Raw genomic sequence first — 14898 nt, 5'->3', positions numbered from 1 at the left:
TCAGACTTGAATATAACCGGGACACAGCTCAGTGATCATAAATTTATTACCCTCAACATTCCATCAGAGAAGTTGAGGAACACAAAGCGTATTCCCAATAGAAATCGGAAATCACTCAACTGGAAGGATCTTTGTAGTGATATACACTGTTCACTAATGATCACAGTTCAATAATATTCTAGCAGACCCCAAAAAGACTCCACGAGAATAGTTCAGCGAAGTTCATCGAAGTTAAAAAAGTAGATCAAATAAAATCCTTTGAGACTAGAAGAATTTACGAAGATTACGGAAATAACAAACATACAGAGTTGGATCGACAAGTGTTACCGCTCAGTGTGGAGCAACAACAAGGCACCACCGCTCATACAAATGGAAGCAGAAGGAAAGAACATGCAAGACGTGAGGAATATTCTCGGGGTCAAGAGTTTAAGATGGAAGATCGAGAAAAGGACTCTTGAGAGAATTGGTCATATCCTCCGAATGTCAGACGAACGTCCTGTGAAAATTGCTGTCATGGGATGGCTGGGAAGCCTCGAAGGACTTCCTAAAACCCCAGGAAAGAAAAGGAAGACGCTTTTTTACTGGAGGAAACTGTTGACAGAAGCTGGCATTGACTGGAGACAAGCACACAAGTGGGCACAGGACAGGAAACAATGGAAAGCTATGGTCAGGAAACGAATGCAGCACTTGGAGGACTGGGAACGCAAAACAGCAAACAAGTTCAGATTCGCGGACAAGAGGGAAAGGAATGAAAAACAACCAACCCCAAGCCTAGAATGCGACGAATGTGGACTAGTATGCAAGACTGCAGCAGGGCTAAAATGCCAAGTAAAGAGGATCCACGAGCAGACGAAGACGGTGTTCTCTTGCGAAAAATGTGACTCAACTTTCAAGATGCTCAGCAACTACCAGAATCACATTAAAAAATGCAACCCAAGGATTCCCAGAACAACCAAAACAGTTATCGAGCCACCGAAATGGTGCGAATACTGTAACGAGTACAAGTCAGCATCAAACTTTGCCCGTCATGTGAGGAAATGATCGAGCGCGACTGGAGGGCATGCCGCATGAACGGCGAACGCCTAGAAGAAGAAAGAAGAACCGACTAACGTGGGGCCAATTGCTCTCAAACGACCGGCGAGCGGTTGGTTTCGTCAGTAGCTAGCCACGGTTTAGTGAGGATAGCTTTAGCTTGATTCGACTGCAACTTTTAGTTTTCCTTCCTTGTTAGTAAACAAATCAACTAAAAACTGATAAATTAAAAATTTGCAAAATATTGCAAAATTTGAAAGAAAAGCTTCCAGATTTCACAGTGAAAATGTTCAAAATTAATTTTTGTCTCTGGAGTTATGTCAAGTAACCCACCTCCAAGACTTGAAAAGCTTCGTTTTGAAAACAATAGCAAATTTTAACAAAATCTTGCTAAAATTCAAGATATTAAAATCTTCAAAACCATTTCATTGTCTCAAGAGACTATCCAGGATTCCTATTTCAATATTTTTTAATAGTTTCACTGGCTCATAAAGATCCGTAACTTGGAACATGATAATAATTTTCCAAAAATTTTTCTCATAATAACTAAATTTTATCAAAAAAATGCTAAAGCTGGAGTCATTAAATATTGATAACCAGGACTAAATAACCCATCTAATAACTCAAGAAACTATGTGACAGCTTATCATCAAACTTTGGAGGAGGTCCCTAGAACCCTGGTGCCGGAAAAATATATAAAAAATTCAAAAAGACTCAAAAAACTTAAAAAATTGCAAAGTTTTAAACATTGCTGATATTAAAATCTTGAAAAACATTCCATTAAATAACTAGAAGCTATGCAGTAACCCATAATCAAAACACAAGAGGCGGTTATGTGGCTCTTAAGGCTGGAGAAACCTAAAAAATGACACAAAATTTAAAAACTTAAAATTGCAGGTTGCATAAAAAAACTGCTTAAATTTGTGATAATAAAATTTATCATAATAAACTAATCCATGGCCAAGAAAAATTTTCCAGTAACTTATTATCAAACCCTAACGGAGATTTCCTGTTAGGCTGAAAAACCTGAATGATGACAATAAATGTCAAAATTTTTAAAAAATTGCAAGTTTTGTAAAAAAAAATTTGTGGTGTTGAAATCTTGAACAGCATTCTATTATATATATATATATATATATATATATATATATATATAAATTGTGTAAATTAGTATAAAAGTTTGTGTTTTTAGCGATCGGTTGTTCGTCAGTAGCCACGGGGAGGGGGTTGGGCTGCACCGGGGGTTGATGAGGGGGGGGGGGGGGGTGGGCAACAGCGCGGTGGGGGCAATAGCTGGGGGGTCAACAATGGGGTGTCTTCGACCTCTAGAACCACCTTTCACACCACAAGTAAAAGTCTTCAAAACAGTTTGAGCTGAAAGGCTCTAAGAGCACTTAATGCCCGCTGGGCGCTACCTCTTTTTCCCGTTTTTGAGGACGAAAAGTAAAAAGCGTCAGACGAAAAATCGCTCAAGCGAAAAATCGCATAAAAAAGACCGACAGGACTAATATAATTGCTACAAACTTCGTTTGAGAGCAATTAATAAGATGCATTTGATACAGAAGCATCAACAAACTGTGAAACAGGCGCATTTTCATCATCACGTAGCAAAAAGCAAATCCAATGTTTACTTCCAGCAAAGACAAATTATAAAATCCCTGAGACGGTGTTTTTCCTGAAGCCTTCGAAGATCATAATTCTCAAGCTTAAAAATGATGTTCTTGACACCGAAGCCTTTTGAATTATCGACCATTGAGCTATTTGATGTTCCTATCAAAAGTTTTAGAACACATTGTACAATCAGTAATGAGCGTACTTTAACAAATTTTGAACTTCTCGATGAATAACGATAAACATATCGAAGCTACCATTATACTGAAACTGGTCTGCTGTGAAATACATTAGAAATGAGAAAAGCACTGGCAAATAGACAGCAACAGCGGCGCTGGACCTACAAGCAGCTGTTGATACTCTTAATCATTGAGCTGTAAACTATATGACATCAGATTCTGGCAGTTGGACTTGTACACCATTGACTCGGTTCATATCTCTCAGGTAGAAACCAATGTGTCGCTTTCGAACAGTCAATCTCAACACCTGTGTTTGAATACGCAAGTGTCCCAAGGTTCCATCCTATAACCACATTTTAACAGTTTCTCGAACCTGAGCGAGACTGCTGAAAAAAATGCATAGACAAGTCTATGCGAATGACTCGTTTACTAAGAATGCGCGTTGTTTGAAGATAATAACTCGGAAACAGTCGAACACCTCCTGGAGGATATTTCGAATTAGTTCACGGCTGCGGGTGAAAGTTAATGAAATCAAAACAGAAGTCATTATTAATTATAATAAATCCTCACACTAATGTGTGTGTATTAATTATAATAAATCCTCACACTACTGGAGTGAAAAGCTGATCACCAAAACGCAATATGGATTTAGAAAAAGATTTTCAACCACAGATGCAATCACGTACTGTACTGAGTTTATACGATCAGAAACTGATAACAGTAAATATGTATCTGCTGCCCTACTGGATTTATCCAAGGCTTTTGATTCTATAAACCACAAAATTCTTGAATAAAAATTAGATATGTTAGGTTTTAATACATCGTCTAGGCTATTAATCAAAAATTTTCCGTCTCATCGCGAGCAGCAAGTAAAAATACAAAACATTCTATCGGATCCAGTTGAACTCACAAGAGGAGTTCCTCAAGGAACGGTCCTTGGTCCACTGCTGTTCAATTTTTACATAAATGAAATGCATAAATACCTTGACAACGAAACAGATCTTATTCAATATGCAGATGACACAATCGTTCTCACATCCAATACCTCAATCGAAGATGGCAAAAAAAATTAGAAATGGAAACACAAAAGTTAATTACCTTTTTCCAATCAAATGAGTTAAGTCTCGATGCCTCTAAAACAGAGTTCATAGTCTTTAGCAAAACAAAACGAACTGCCAATACACAAATGGTTGTTGACAATGTAGTCAATGATGAAAAAGAGGCGATCAAATACTTAGGCGTCTACATTGATATATTATTAACTTTCCAAGAAGAAACAAAACACATACTAAAAAAATGGCTGCCGGTATTAAGACTATTTATACAATAAAAAGAACAATTCCAGATAATATGAAAAAACTCATTCTCAACGCATTAGTGTTGAGTCACATACATTATTCAGCAACTATCATTCGGTCTATCAACCAAAATCTTGTTCTAACACTGGACAGACAACTTAATTGGGCAGTTAAAGCTAGCTTCTTTAGAAAAAAGTTTGATTCATCTAGAGATCTGAAACTAAAGCATAAAATTCTACCTATGCATTAATTTTTGAAATTAAAGCGAATTAATTACATCTGGAAGATTAAAACCAACCAACTACCAGCATTGGATAAAAGCAGGGGCCGTGAACTTAAAACCTGGAAATATAACAAAAATGAAAGAGCTGGACTCGAGTACTGGGGCTATAAATTCAAGAGCTCAAAACTAGAAAATTCTTTACCTTGTCTCTTAAGAAAAAAACGAAGATAAAAAAATTTCAAAAAACAAATCTTTAATCATATTTTTGAGGAATTTAAAGGAGACCCTTGCATGCAGTTATCGGATTGTTTTTCTTGGAAACATGTAAGGTTTAAAAACTAACTTTTCTTGGGTTCCAATTCGAATAAATAAATTTTTTTTCAGTAATGACATTGCTATTATTATTGATACTTTGCACTGCCATTTTGTTTTGCGCAATCTACTTATTTGTTTTTGCACAGCAATAATGGATTGAATTCAGTGTTCTTTTTCTAATGTTGCAGAAAAAAGTCTGCTAGTTGGTTCGACTGAAATCAAAATGAGTGGTAATTTAAAATGCCTTGGAGTTGTCACAGATGATAAAATTATGTTTGATAAACATGCTTCTAATGTTGCAAATGACTGTTTCTTCTTTATGGGGAAGCTTAAATCTATCAGGAGATTCATTGACTACACGAGCAGAAGTGACCTGGTGGCTGCTTCATTAGTAATAAATTGGGAGTTTCGTAATGACTTGCCTTGTGGAGTAATGAATATTACCACACGGTTGTTATCGCCACCGAGAAGTTATCAAACTTTGAGGCGAACCCGAGGTGTTTTGATAACTTCGAGGGCGATAACAACCGTTTGGTAATTTTTTTAATCAACACCTGTTGCGATCATGTTTGTTTTTTAGACTACAAGTTTAACAAACTGTTTCCATCATTAGACTACGAGTTTATCACCACTCTTTTATCACCGCTGTCTACTTAGTAACAGTGGCGATAAAAGAGTGTGATAAACTTGTAGTCTAATGCTGAAGTGTTTTTCCAATGTCGATCGGGCATTAAAATTTATTACACTGGCAGTATATTTAACTGCTACTATCGCAACAGGTGTTGATTAAATAAAAGGAACTTGTCACTACTTCAAAAAAAAGCAAAATCAATCACGCCGTTTCATTTATAAGCTTGCCCCATGTAGCTGTATGGATTCAACTCCACGAATTGCACTGACTGCCAATGTACTACAGAATTAATGTATTAATGGTTGTGATACAGTGCCAAATTATCTCCAATACCTCAGAATTAATGATAGATTATCACTAGATGGCTCAACACTGGTTCCCCCTGAGAAGTTCCGCGGCAAATGGACAAAACTCCCGTGGTCACCAAGGTGGAAAACTGTGGAATTGATTGTCCATCGATATCAGAAATGCAGCTGGTATCGAAAAGTTCAAAATTGCGTTTAAAACTCGTCTTTCAAAAAAACAATATCATTAATTGAGCAGCGTACTTCTGAGTTTATGGAAGAAGTGCTAAATCTACGAACATTCTTCTAGCTTCTTAGAACCGCAAAACTTTCCGGCTCTGACGCCTACACTGAATTTCAATGAATGCTCAACGCTGTGAAGCTTGTGTTGCTCTCAAGTTGAGGGGGGGGGGGGGGGTGGCATAGAATATTAGGCGAAAACTCGATCAGGCGAATACTTTTTTGTTGACATTAAGCGGACACCAATTAAAATACTTAATTCTCTAGTTCAAAATCCACTTTACGTTATAAAGTACACGAAAGTCCTTAAAAAAAGTCTCAATGGTATTTGGCAAAAATTAAGAGCGCAAAAGTTGATAACATGATTACGAAATTCATTGCTTTATCTTAATCTTTTAGAGTTATGCGGTGTAGCGAAATTCGAGACAAATTTTGCCATAAATCTTGGATGAACTACAATGAAATACTGCAAATGCTAAATATTAAAATGCCCAGTTTTTGTTTTTCGTAAGCTGTCATCGTATCGTGTAAAGACATTTGTCAGCTATTTTTGAGTACTTTATAGTGTAAAGTGTATTTCGAAGAACTCCCTTTGAGTGTTCTAATTGGTATTCAAACTATACCGTGATTTCTTTCATTACCACGTGTTGCGCCTATATTGATACCAGCTTTTCTTAAAGATACAAGATTATACATTAATCTAGTTTTAGTTATAGCGAGCTTGAGATGCGTTCAATTTAACCGACTATAACCGCATGCATGAGCTCACTTATAACTCGAAAGGCTCAACCCATTCCATAAATTGCCAATTAACTTTTTATTCGCTAAATGCAATAATTTACAGATGCATGTGATATACAGTTGTTTATGTACAATTTACATTCTATACATGTATGAAAGGGTAAATTCTTACACTATGATCAAAATAAGCAGGTTTAAGCTCTGAAGTTGTTTCTAGCTTTATCCAGAATCTCTTTTCTGATCTTGGGGTAGTTCGGATTCTTCTCTAATACTGCATGGCTCACATCTATTGCCTCAATGTACCTCTTCATCTTGAGGTAGTTGTATGCCAGTTTGAATCCAATCTGTGGATCGTTCCGGTAACAATATTTCCACGCCATTTCATACCGTTCTGCGGCTTCCGAATACCTGAATATTGTACAAAATAAGCAGCAGTTCAGAATTAAGACCAAATTTATCACAAAACTATCAAATCTTTTGTACAGAGTACACAACACAATCTTCAACACGCAACGTGAAAAATGTGTCGAAAAGATTTCTGATCTGAATATTCTTAATGTAAATAAAACAGCAAAAAACATCTGTATAAAAGACAAAAACAAATAACATTTAAACTTTTTGCGTGAGAGCTAAAGCAAGGTCAGTGCGCATAGGTCTATAACCTCCCAATAACGTAAAAACCAAAAAATTCTTTTTAAAAAAAATCAATGGTTTTTAAGGTAGCCGAAATGAAGCGGAGCGAAGCCCTTAATGGCGTCATGAAAGTGTTTTCTTTTTGCCATCAGACTTTTTCCAAATGGGCTCATTTTTTAAAGCTAGGGGATCAAAAGGCATGTCATAGGGCAGTGGACATAAAATGTATTCATTTTTACCAAAATATTCAGGTTTCCGGTTGTGTCTTTGTAAATATAACATCTGATGTTCTCATTGTCAAACCTAACCAACTACCGTCGGAAGAATTGGTCTCGAACGACTACTGGGCGGTCAAATCTATTGCAGCCTGCTTCAGTCGGGTGGGGATTGGAGTAATTACATTTAACTACGTGGGGCTTAAAATGACGTCATTGGAGGTTACTATATACCACTTATAAAATTTAAGTGAAAAAAACACCAATTTTTGAGCGCTTTTCATTTGAGCTTAGTGGTGAACTGCCGCCACTTGAGTTCAGCTGGTCACTCCTGAGAATGAGAGAAATTTAGATCGAACAAAACGAAAAAGTCAGGGGGTTCAAGTCGCTCGAAAAGTGAAATTTATCAAGCGAAAAGTATCAAGCAAAAATTTTGCATAAAAACCAACACGTTTAAAATAATTGCTTCAAACTTCGTTCGAGAGCAATTAAATAAATTATTTTTAGTTTCCTATGAAAAATTTTAAAACTAAAATTATAATTTGCTAAACCAATTTTTCTGTCGTGTTTTCTCTAGCGCTTGACTTATCCATTTTGTCTTACTGTTGATTTCGCTAAGCTAGCTGTTTACGGGGGTAAAAAGCAAATCTTGATCTTCTAGATTAAAAGCATCAATTTTTAAGGAGTGATGCTCTGAACTGAGCAAATATTTAAATATCTAAAAACTAGTACAAAGCCTGTGAGTACGGCTTCAGGTAGTTTACTATTTAAACTTGCAGTTTGAGCATTTACTGTTGCGACTGAGTCTACAATGAAACATTACCAACAAGATTGACATGAATGCTCTCAAACAACAGGCAGTGGGCTATAAAATAACAGCGTACTAAAATTAATGTATTAAAAGTCCGATATACAATTATCAAAGCCCGATAAAGTCAATTACTCAAATTGAAAAAAATTAAACCAATTCAATGAACTTGACTTTGAAGTAAATTTCCGCCACCTGGTCATGAGGGCGATAGCCGAAAAACTGCCGTCCAAAAAATACCAAGATTCTACCTAGTGTTGAAAACACGAACGATGCAACAGAGAGAAGTCCAAAAATGGGACCAAAATTAAGCACTAAAATTGTTTTTACCATTAATTTAGCCTCATCAGCAATGAACCATATACTTAATGACTTGTGAAACCAAAGAGAACTGAACAGCGACTTGATGCCTTCAGGCCTTTTTGTTTGTTCCGTTTCATCAGACGGTTAGACGAAAAAAAAACAAATCCGTTAGACAAAAAAGTCTACCGAAAAATTGCACAAGACCAGCATGAATTTTACAAAATTAGTTTGAGAGCAAATAAAGCTTACCTAGATTCCTTCTCGAACATGAGACCTTGGTACTCATAGGCACGAAAGCATGACTTGTTGTACTTCAAACACATTGCAAGAGTCTCGTTAGCTATGTCATATTTGCTCGCGCTAAGAGCCCTGTCTGTGTACAAGAGGTAGGCCTTTTCAAACTCCTCAGCCTCTTCGATGTTCCAGGTAGAATCACGCACTATCTTTTTCAGCACGTTTCTAGCGGCTTCTTTATCCTTTTTCAGAAGATAGCCAGTTGCAATTCCAAGGTATGCAGGTACTGGTTTCACAGACACGAGATTGTTAAATTTGGACATTGCTTCATTTATATTACTCGTATGCTTTGTAGCCAATGAAAGATACGCATCCAAAATTGCATAATCGGATGAAGTATCTTTCGTGGCTTTCAACTCCGCAAGCAGTTTCGCCGCTGTTCTCAAGGCATTTGAATCTGTCTCATCGAGTGAAGCAATCTCTTCGTCGGATTCCTCCGAGAGGTCGTCAATTGTCCCCATGACAGAGTTGTGAGGATTGAGGCAAATCTCGATCATAGACTTCAACGCTCGCGTTCCCCAATATTTGTCTTTCCTACATTTATTGAACTCTTTCAAGGCTACATTGACGTTGCCTAGAAAGAGTTCATAATAACCAGTGCAATAAATATAACCCGGTTCTAATTCAGAATTACTGGCAAATTTTGTTGCGCTTTCGAATAGCTTCGGAACCGAGTCCAGATCACCCATGAATCTGTAGCATCTTATGGCTTGCAACATTGACTGGAAGTCGTTGGGAACCTGCTGCAGTAGTTTCGTGTAGTATTTGTAAGCCTCTTCCAAGTTGTTTTTAGTCAACATCAGTTCTGCCATAATTTTCATTGCTTCCCTGTTATCTAGATCCTGCTTAATTACATTTACACACTGTGTCTCACATTCGTCCAGGTTACCTGCCTGCAAATAGAGCTTGATTATTTTCATCCTTAAATTGACGTCACCAGTTTTCTCCTTAAATTTGGCAGCACGTTCATACAATTCAATAGCTTCGTCCAGGTTCCCCTTATCAATCGCAAGTTCTGCTAGTTTGTTCACAATTTCTATAGCCAGCTCAATTTGTTCGGCGTTCAATTCAGGCTGTTCTGTTTTGACACGCCTCAAAACTTCTCGTTGCTGTACCTGTGCTTTTTTCAAGTTCACTTCATACTGCTCAAGTTGTTTCTTCCTGTTGCAAATTTCTGCACGCGCCATCAAACATCTCGTGTTGTCAATCAGCCTGGTTAAATCGTACGTTTGCTCTTGGGGTTCTGAGCTGTCCAGAATCTTCTGTGCTTCGTCATAGTAACGCAGTCTAATAAGAAGTCTCACTAAGTCATGCTTCATTGACGAATCTTTTTTGTACGCGCTTTTGTAGTAATCAATAGCTTCACCGTAAAAATGCATCTTGACAAACGCATCGGCAACCTTCTTCGTCATTTGCGCATCACTTCTGTTTTCTTCATACGCACTTTTGTATACCGGGACAGCTTTTTCAAATTCCAAAATTTTCCTGTATGCATCAGCTAGCAGCATTTTAGTCCTCCAATTTGGTTGTTTGTCAACGAGATCTTTGTAGCATCTAGCATACAACCGTTTGTCTTTGCGATGTTCCAAATATATTTCAGCCATCTTCTCTCTGGCTTTAATGTAGTACGGCTTATCAGACTCAATTTTGGTCAGATTAGCAAGAGCAGATTCAATGTCACCACGAGAAAGATCCAAATTTGCATTAGCAATCATAACTCTGGACTCTTCACTGGTTCCACGGAACTCATTGATCGCATCTTGCATAATTTTAGTGGCCTCGTGGATATTATTCTCAGCTCGAAGAGCTTCACTTAGCTCCAAAAATATTGACAAGCGATCCGAGTCAGCAACCAAGTTTGTTGACTCTTTCAGCCCAACAGCATTTCCTCCCGCTGAGCCCTGTCTGGATGTTGTCTTGCGCACTCCAGGTAAATTAATTGCTGCTTCAAGTGTTTTCCTGCATTCTGTCATCTGGTTCGACTTCGCTTGGATCTTGGCTTTGACCAAATGGTAAGCTGGGGTAGATCTGATTGAGAAATTCAGTGACAGTGCTGTTGATAAGCACTGTTCGGCTCGAGAGACTTGGCTCATTTCAACCAAGATACTGGCCAGCAACATGTCAGCTTCAGACATATCAGCTTCTTTGGTTCTATCAATGCAGTCCTGCAAGATATTACATGCCGTATCAGAATCACCCATCAAGTATTTGATCTTTGCTTGGTAAAACTTGGCTTCAGTCAGCCCAGGAACCACCGATGAGATAGTATCCAAAACATTCTTGGCAAACGTCATCGCCATTGGAGGCTGTCGACCAGGCATTACTGGTTCCGGCGGGAAATTTTTGGTCAAGCATTTAACAATTTGCATTCTAAGATCGATATTCAAAGCACATAGGTATTCACAGCTGACGGAAACTTTAGCAAAAGATTGCTGGTGGGATTCGAACGCTTTCCTCAATAACATTGCAACGTCGTCAAATTTGTTTTTATGCTGAAGAATCAGAGCTTGTATGAACATGGTCTCAGCTACTAGACCTTGATCATCACTCGTGGTAGCGGTCGCAATCATAGTTTCCTTCAGTAGCTCTAGATCTCTGTAAATTTTATCGAACTCTCGGGTTTTACCCAGCAAAACTTTGCAGTGATTGAAGCCCAGCATGGCTCGACTGTTATCCGGATCTAATTCCAACGCCTTCACAAACACTTTTGAAGCCGCATCAACGTCCTCTGAAGTCTGGGCCGCCATCAACATCTGATTACCGTACTCCAAAAGGTTACTTGAATTCTTCTCGAAGGAAGTGACAATTGAGTGCATGGTAGCATTTGTTTGCCTCAAGATCAGCATGTTACGACCACAGAGTGTGCTAAAAAGTCGACAGTAAAATTTGTACAGATTCACGTTTTGAGCCTCTTTCTGTTGCAACGTATCAAAGAACTGACGCAACTCATTGCTAGCTTCAGTATAGCTGCCCTCATACACAATCTTGTAGAGAATCGAGTAGTTTAATGCAAACAATTCGGCATCACGTGCTTCGCTCATCATTTCAGTCGCTGATTGGTACACGGATTCCCACTTTCCCATTGCAAGCTCAAGTCTCATCAATTCGTTCAGCTTGGGCACAAAATTTGGCTGCCTAAGGGTTAGTAGCACTTGAGTTGCTTTCTGGTAATCGCCGGAAAGCTCCAAGTATTTACTTCGAGCAAGTACCAACTCCAGCTCATTGGAGCTTTCATGTGGCAGTTCCTGTGCAGTTTCGAGATCCCTTTGTGCACGCTTTCTTAACTCCTCTGCTTTATCTACTCGCAGCTGACTTTCTAATAAATAGAGCCAAGCTCTTAAAACGTAACCGTCATAAGATTGCGAATCTAACTTAATAATTCTGTCAGCATATTGCAACGCTTTATCTGGTCGACTAGATATAGCCAAGAACCATGCAGCATATTTCAACGCTTCATTTCCTGCAGTTTTCCGACGCTCCTTCAATTTCTCGTCTAGCGCTGCCACCGCCTCCCGATCCACGTGAGCCTGTTCCTTATAGGCGACAATCAAAGCCATAAGACTGCACAATTCCACTGCTTCATCGCTCTTTACTGATTCCAAATCTCTTATTGCTTCTTGTAAGTTGATCTCAAGAAGATTTGCAAATGCCCGGAAGAACACCAGTATTGGGTCACGTCCATACTTTTCAATTGCATGATCTGCTACGTGCTTCATGTGACCATAATGCTCAATTCGACCGAAATAAATCAGCTCTGATATAGTTTTGTAGTCCGTAGCCGCCATTGCACCCTAAAAAGTACAACGTTCTGATGTTCAAGTAATTAAAAACTGAATACTTTAAAACTTTGTCAATTTTTTTATTCAATGTTTTCAATTTTCAGATCAAGGACATTTTTGCCCGATGAAAGCATTAATAATGCATTGTTAAGAATAGAAAGCCAGTTAGCAAAAAACTTCATAACCAAAACAACAAAAGATGACTCGTCACTCATTTTAGCATCACGGCAACGTTTTTGAAATTGACTGCGGTCATTTTCAACGAAGTCTTTTACAAATTTAAGTCCTATTTGAAACAATCCCGAAGCAGCAAAGTGGTAGTCTCCTGAGAGTTGAATAATTTCGGATTCAATATTCTCCAAAAGTTTGTCCCAAATTTCTTCCTCGGCTATCACAATATAGATCAAATTTATCAGCTTTGTCGAAACACCATCAGCGTACAAGTAAGCATCACTAAACAACTCTGGTTTTCTTTGTAAGCATTTTTTTAACTCTAACTTATCTTTGTCAGAGTACTGAGACAAATACAAAAACTGATCTAATGTAAACTCGATAAAATCATGCTTGTTATTATCCGGAACAAAACCATACTGTAATAGAAAGTAAGCATTGGGATGTTTTCCATAATTAATGAAAGCTTGACTGCCTTTGATCTGTTTTTTCATCGACTTGATAGTAAACACACCATTACTAACATCGGCAACTACTTCATTAAACGAATCATGATTAAACAAGTCAGCGAATGGTACCAAAGCGTAATCAATATCATCATCATTGCTCAAATTTCTATTATCAATTGGGCATGGCCATTTGATACATCTCGTGTGGGCGACTTGAAAAGCCCACTTGAATTCTTCAAAGTCAAACTTCATAGAGCAGCAGTTTCGTGCATCAACGAAATCTTCATTCAAGCGATTGACCATAGTCATACATTCACTTTTCAAGCACTCGGGTAACAAAGATATGACATTTTCTGTCATCGTGAAAAACATATTATCAAATGAGGTAGGAAGAGTCATCAACCAGTCTGACCAACTGGTATTTCCCTCCTTCTTCAAGAATAACACGTAGAGGGCCAAACACGTAATAAATCGAGGCTTGCCTGACAGCAGTTTATTGAAACTATTGTCGCCAAAAACATTAATGTAATTGAAACAGTCGCTCACAGGGCATTTGAAAAGAACAGATTGTTCCTCCACGTCCGTGAGTAGCTTTAGTCCACTTCCCATGTGCTCAAAAGAAGCAATCTCTATAACTCCTCGATTTAATTGCATTTTTACAAAATATCCTGAAAATAAAGCCTCCTAACACTTTCGGGAGCCTGTTACTTAAACTTGTTTATGAACCAAATTTTGGATATCTTTGTCCCTCCTCCCACTTTGGTCACAAAACATTAACGCCCTATAGGCGCACATAGTAACGAGCTATACAACAACCCATAAATTATAAGTAGGGGCTGCAACACTGAGGAGGCCGAAACAAAATAGGGCTTTGTTGTTGTTGTTGAAACGTCTTTACAGCAAAGCTGAAGGGCATTTATCCCATACATTCAAATTAGAAAATTATCCATTTTCTCTGCAGTTTTGGCAGTCGCATGCGAGCTGCCAAGTGCAGATGTTGTGCCCCTCCCCAGTACGTTATGCAACCCCCAGTTACAGAGCACGTGTCATAACATAGCAAATTATCATGTAAAATTATGGCACGTGCGTTTGGGGGGTGCAAATAATATACACCCACTAAGCTGGGGGGGGGGGGGGGGCAACTATCTCAAAATAGATCCCAAATTTTCTCCAAATCGATGATCAAAATAGCGCCAATTTATCACACAGCTAAGTGTTATAACAATAATAATATTAAAAACTTTAGGACTAGTTAAACAGCCTACTGCCTTGTTAAACAACAAACTAATTTTCAGCTTTGTCTGTTGATGACAATAATGAAGATTGAGTAATGTATTGCGTAATGTTGATCTTCCCTTGTTCCTTGATTCGATATGGCACTGTTCGATATTCGCTGATTTCCCTTGTCAAATTTACCAACAGCCGTGAGTTTTAATATATAATTGCTAATTAAAGGAACCAAAAGAGGGCAAACCGATGGGCAAACCGATGACTATCGCCATGCAATCACGCAAATGGACCATACAGTTTAAAAAATAATCAAAATTTCAAACACAAAATGGGACCTGGTCCACTCCATGTTCAGAACAACAAGCCCACACTACGAAACATCACAGCGGCATTTATAAATTTACATGTGCATTTTTTTTTTAAAAAAAACTACAACAGTAAGCAACTTAAAACTCAAATGGC

The 14898-nt window shown here is 38.1% G+C and overlaps 1 protein-coding gene across 2 annotated transcripts; it reads right to left on the bottom strand.

The window, feature by feature from the left end:
- Positions 1–2903: 2903 nt before the first annotated feature.
- LOC142357074 (tetratricopeptide repeat protein 21B-like) lies at positions 2904–14013 on the bottom strand. 2 transcript variants are annotated; one of them, XM_075408792.1, is made up of 4 exons: positions 13753–14013; positions 8763–12598; positions 6727–6962; positions 2904–3165 (listed from the first exon to the last, which is right to left on the bottom strand). In XM_075408792.1, the coding sequence occupies exons 1-3, from the start codon at positions 13858–13860 to the stop codon at positions 6749–6751; spliced, it is 4158 nt and encodes a 1385-aa protein (XP_075264907.1). In that variant the 5' UTR covers positions 13861–14013; the 3' UTR covers positions 2904–3165; positions 6727–6748. The 2 variants fall into 2 exon arrangements, with proteins under 2 accessions (XP_075264907.1, XP_075264905.1); XM_075408790.1 differs by lacking the exon at positions 2904–3165 and having other exon boundaries at positions 6603–6962.
- Positions 14014–14898: the final 885 nt, after the last annotated feature.

Source organism: Convolutriloba macropyga, chromosome 2 (assembly GCF_964194025.1).
Source record: "Convolutriloba macropyga chromosome 2, txConMacr16.3, whole genome shotgun sequence".
NCBI lineage: Eukaryota > Metazoa > Xenacoelomorpha > Acoela > Convolutidae > Convolutriloba > Convolutriloba macropyga.
The sequence above is the reverse complement of the archived record's forward strand: the minus strand, read 5'-3'. Positions and strand labels throughout refer to the sequence as shown.

Coding starts and splice junctions, on each gene's coding strand:
- LOC142357074 (XM_075408792.1), bottom strand. CDS start 13,860: ATGCAATTAAATCGAGGAGTTATAGAGATTGCTTCTTTTGAGCACATG. Junction 12,599..13,752: donor CTGTTCTTTTCAAATGCCCT/GTGAGCGACTGT, acceptor TGTACTTTTTAG/GGTGCAATGGCGGCTACGGA. Junction 6,963..8,762: donor ATGTTCGAGAAGGAATCTAG/GTAAGCTTTATT, acceptor TACAATATTCAG/GTATTCGGAAGCCGCAGAAC.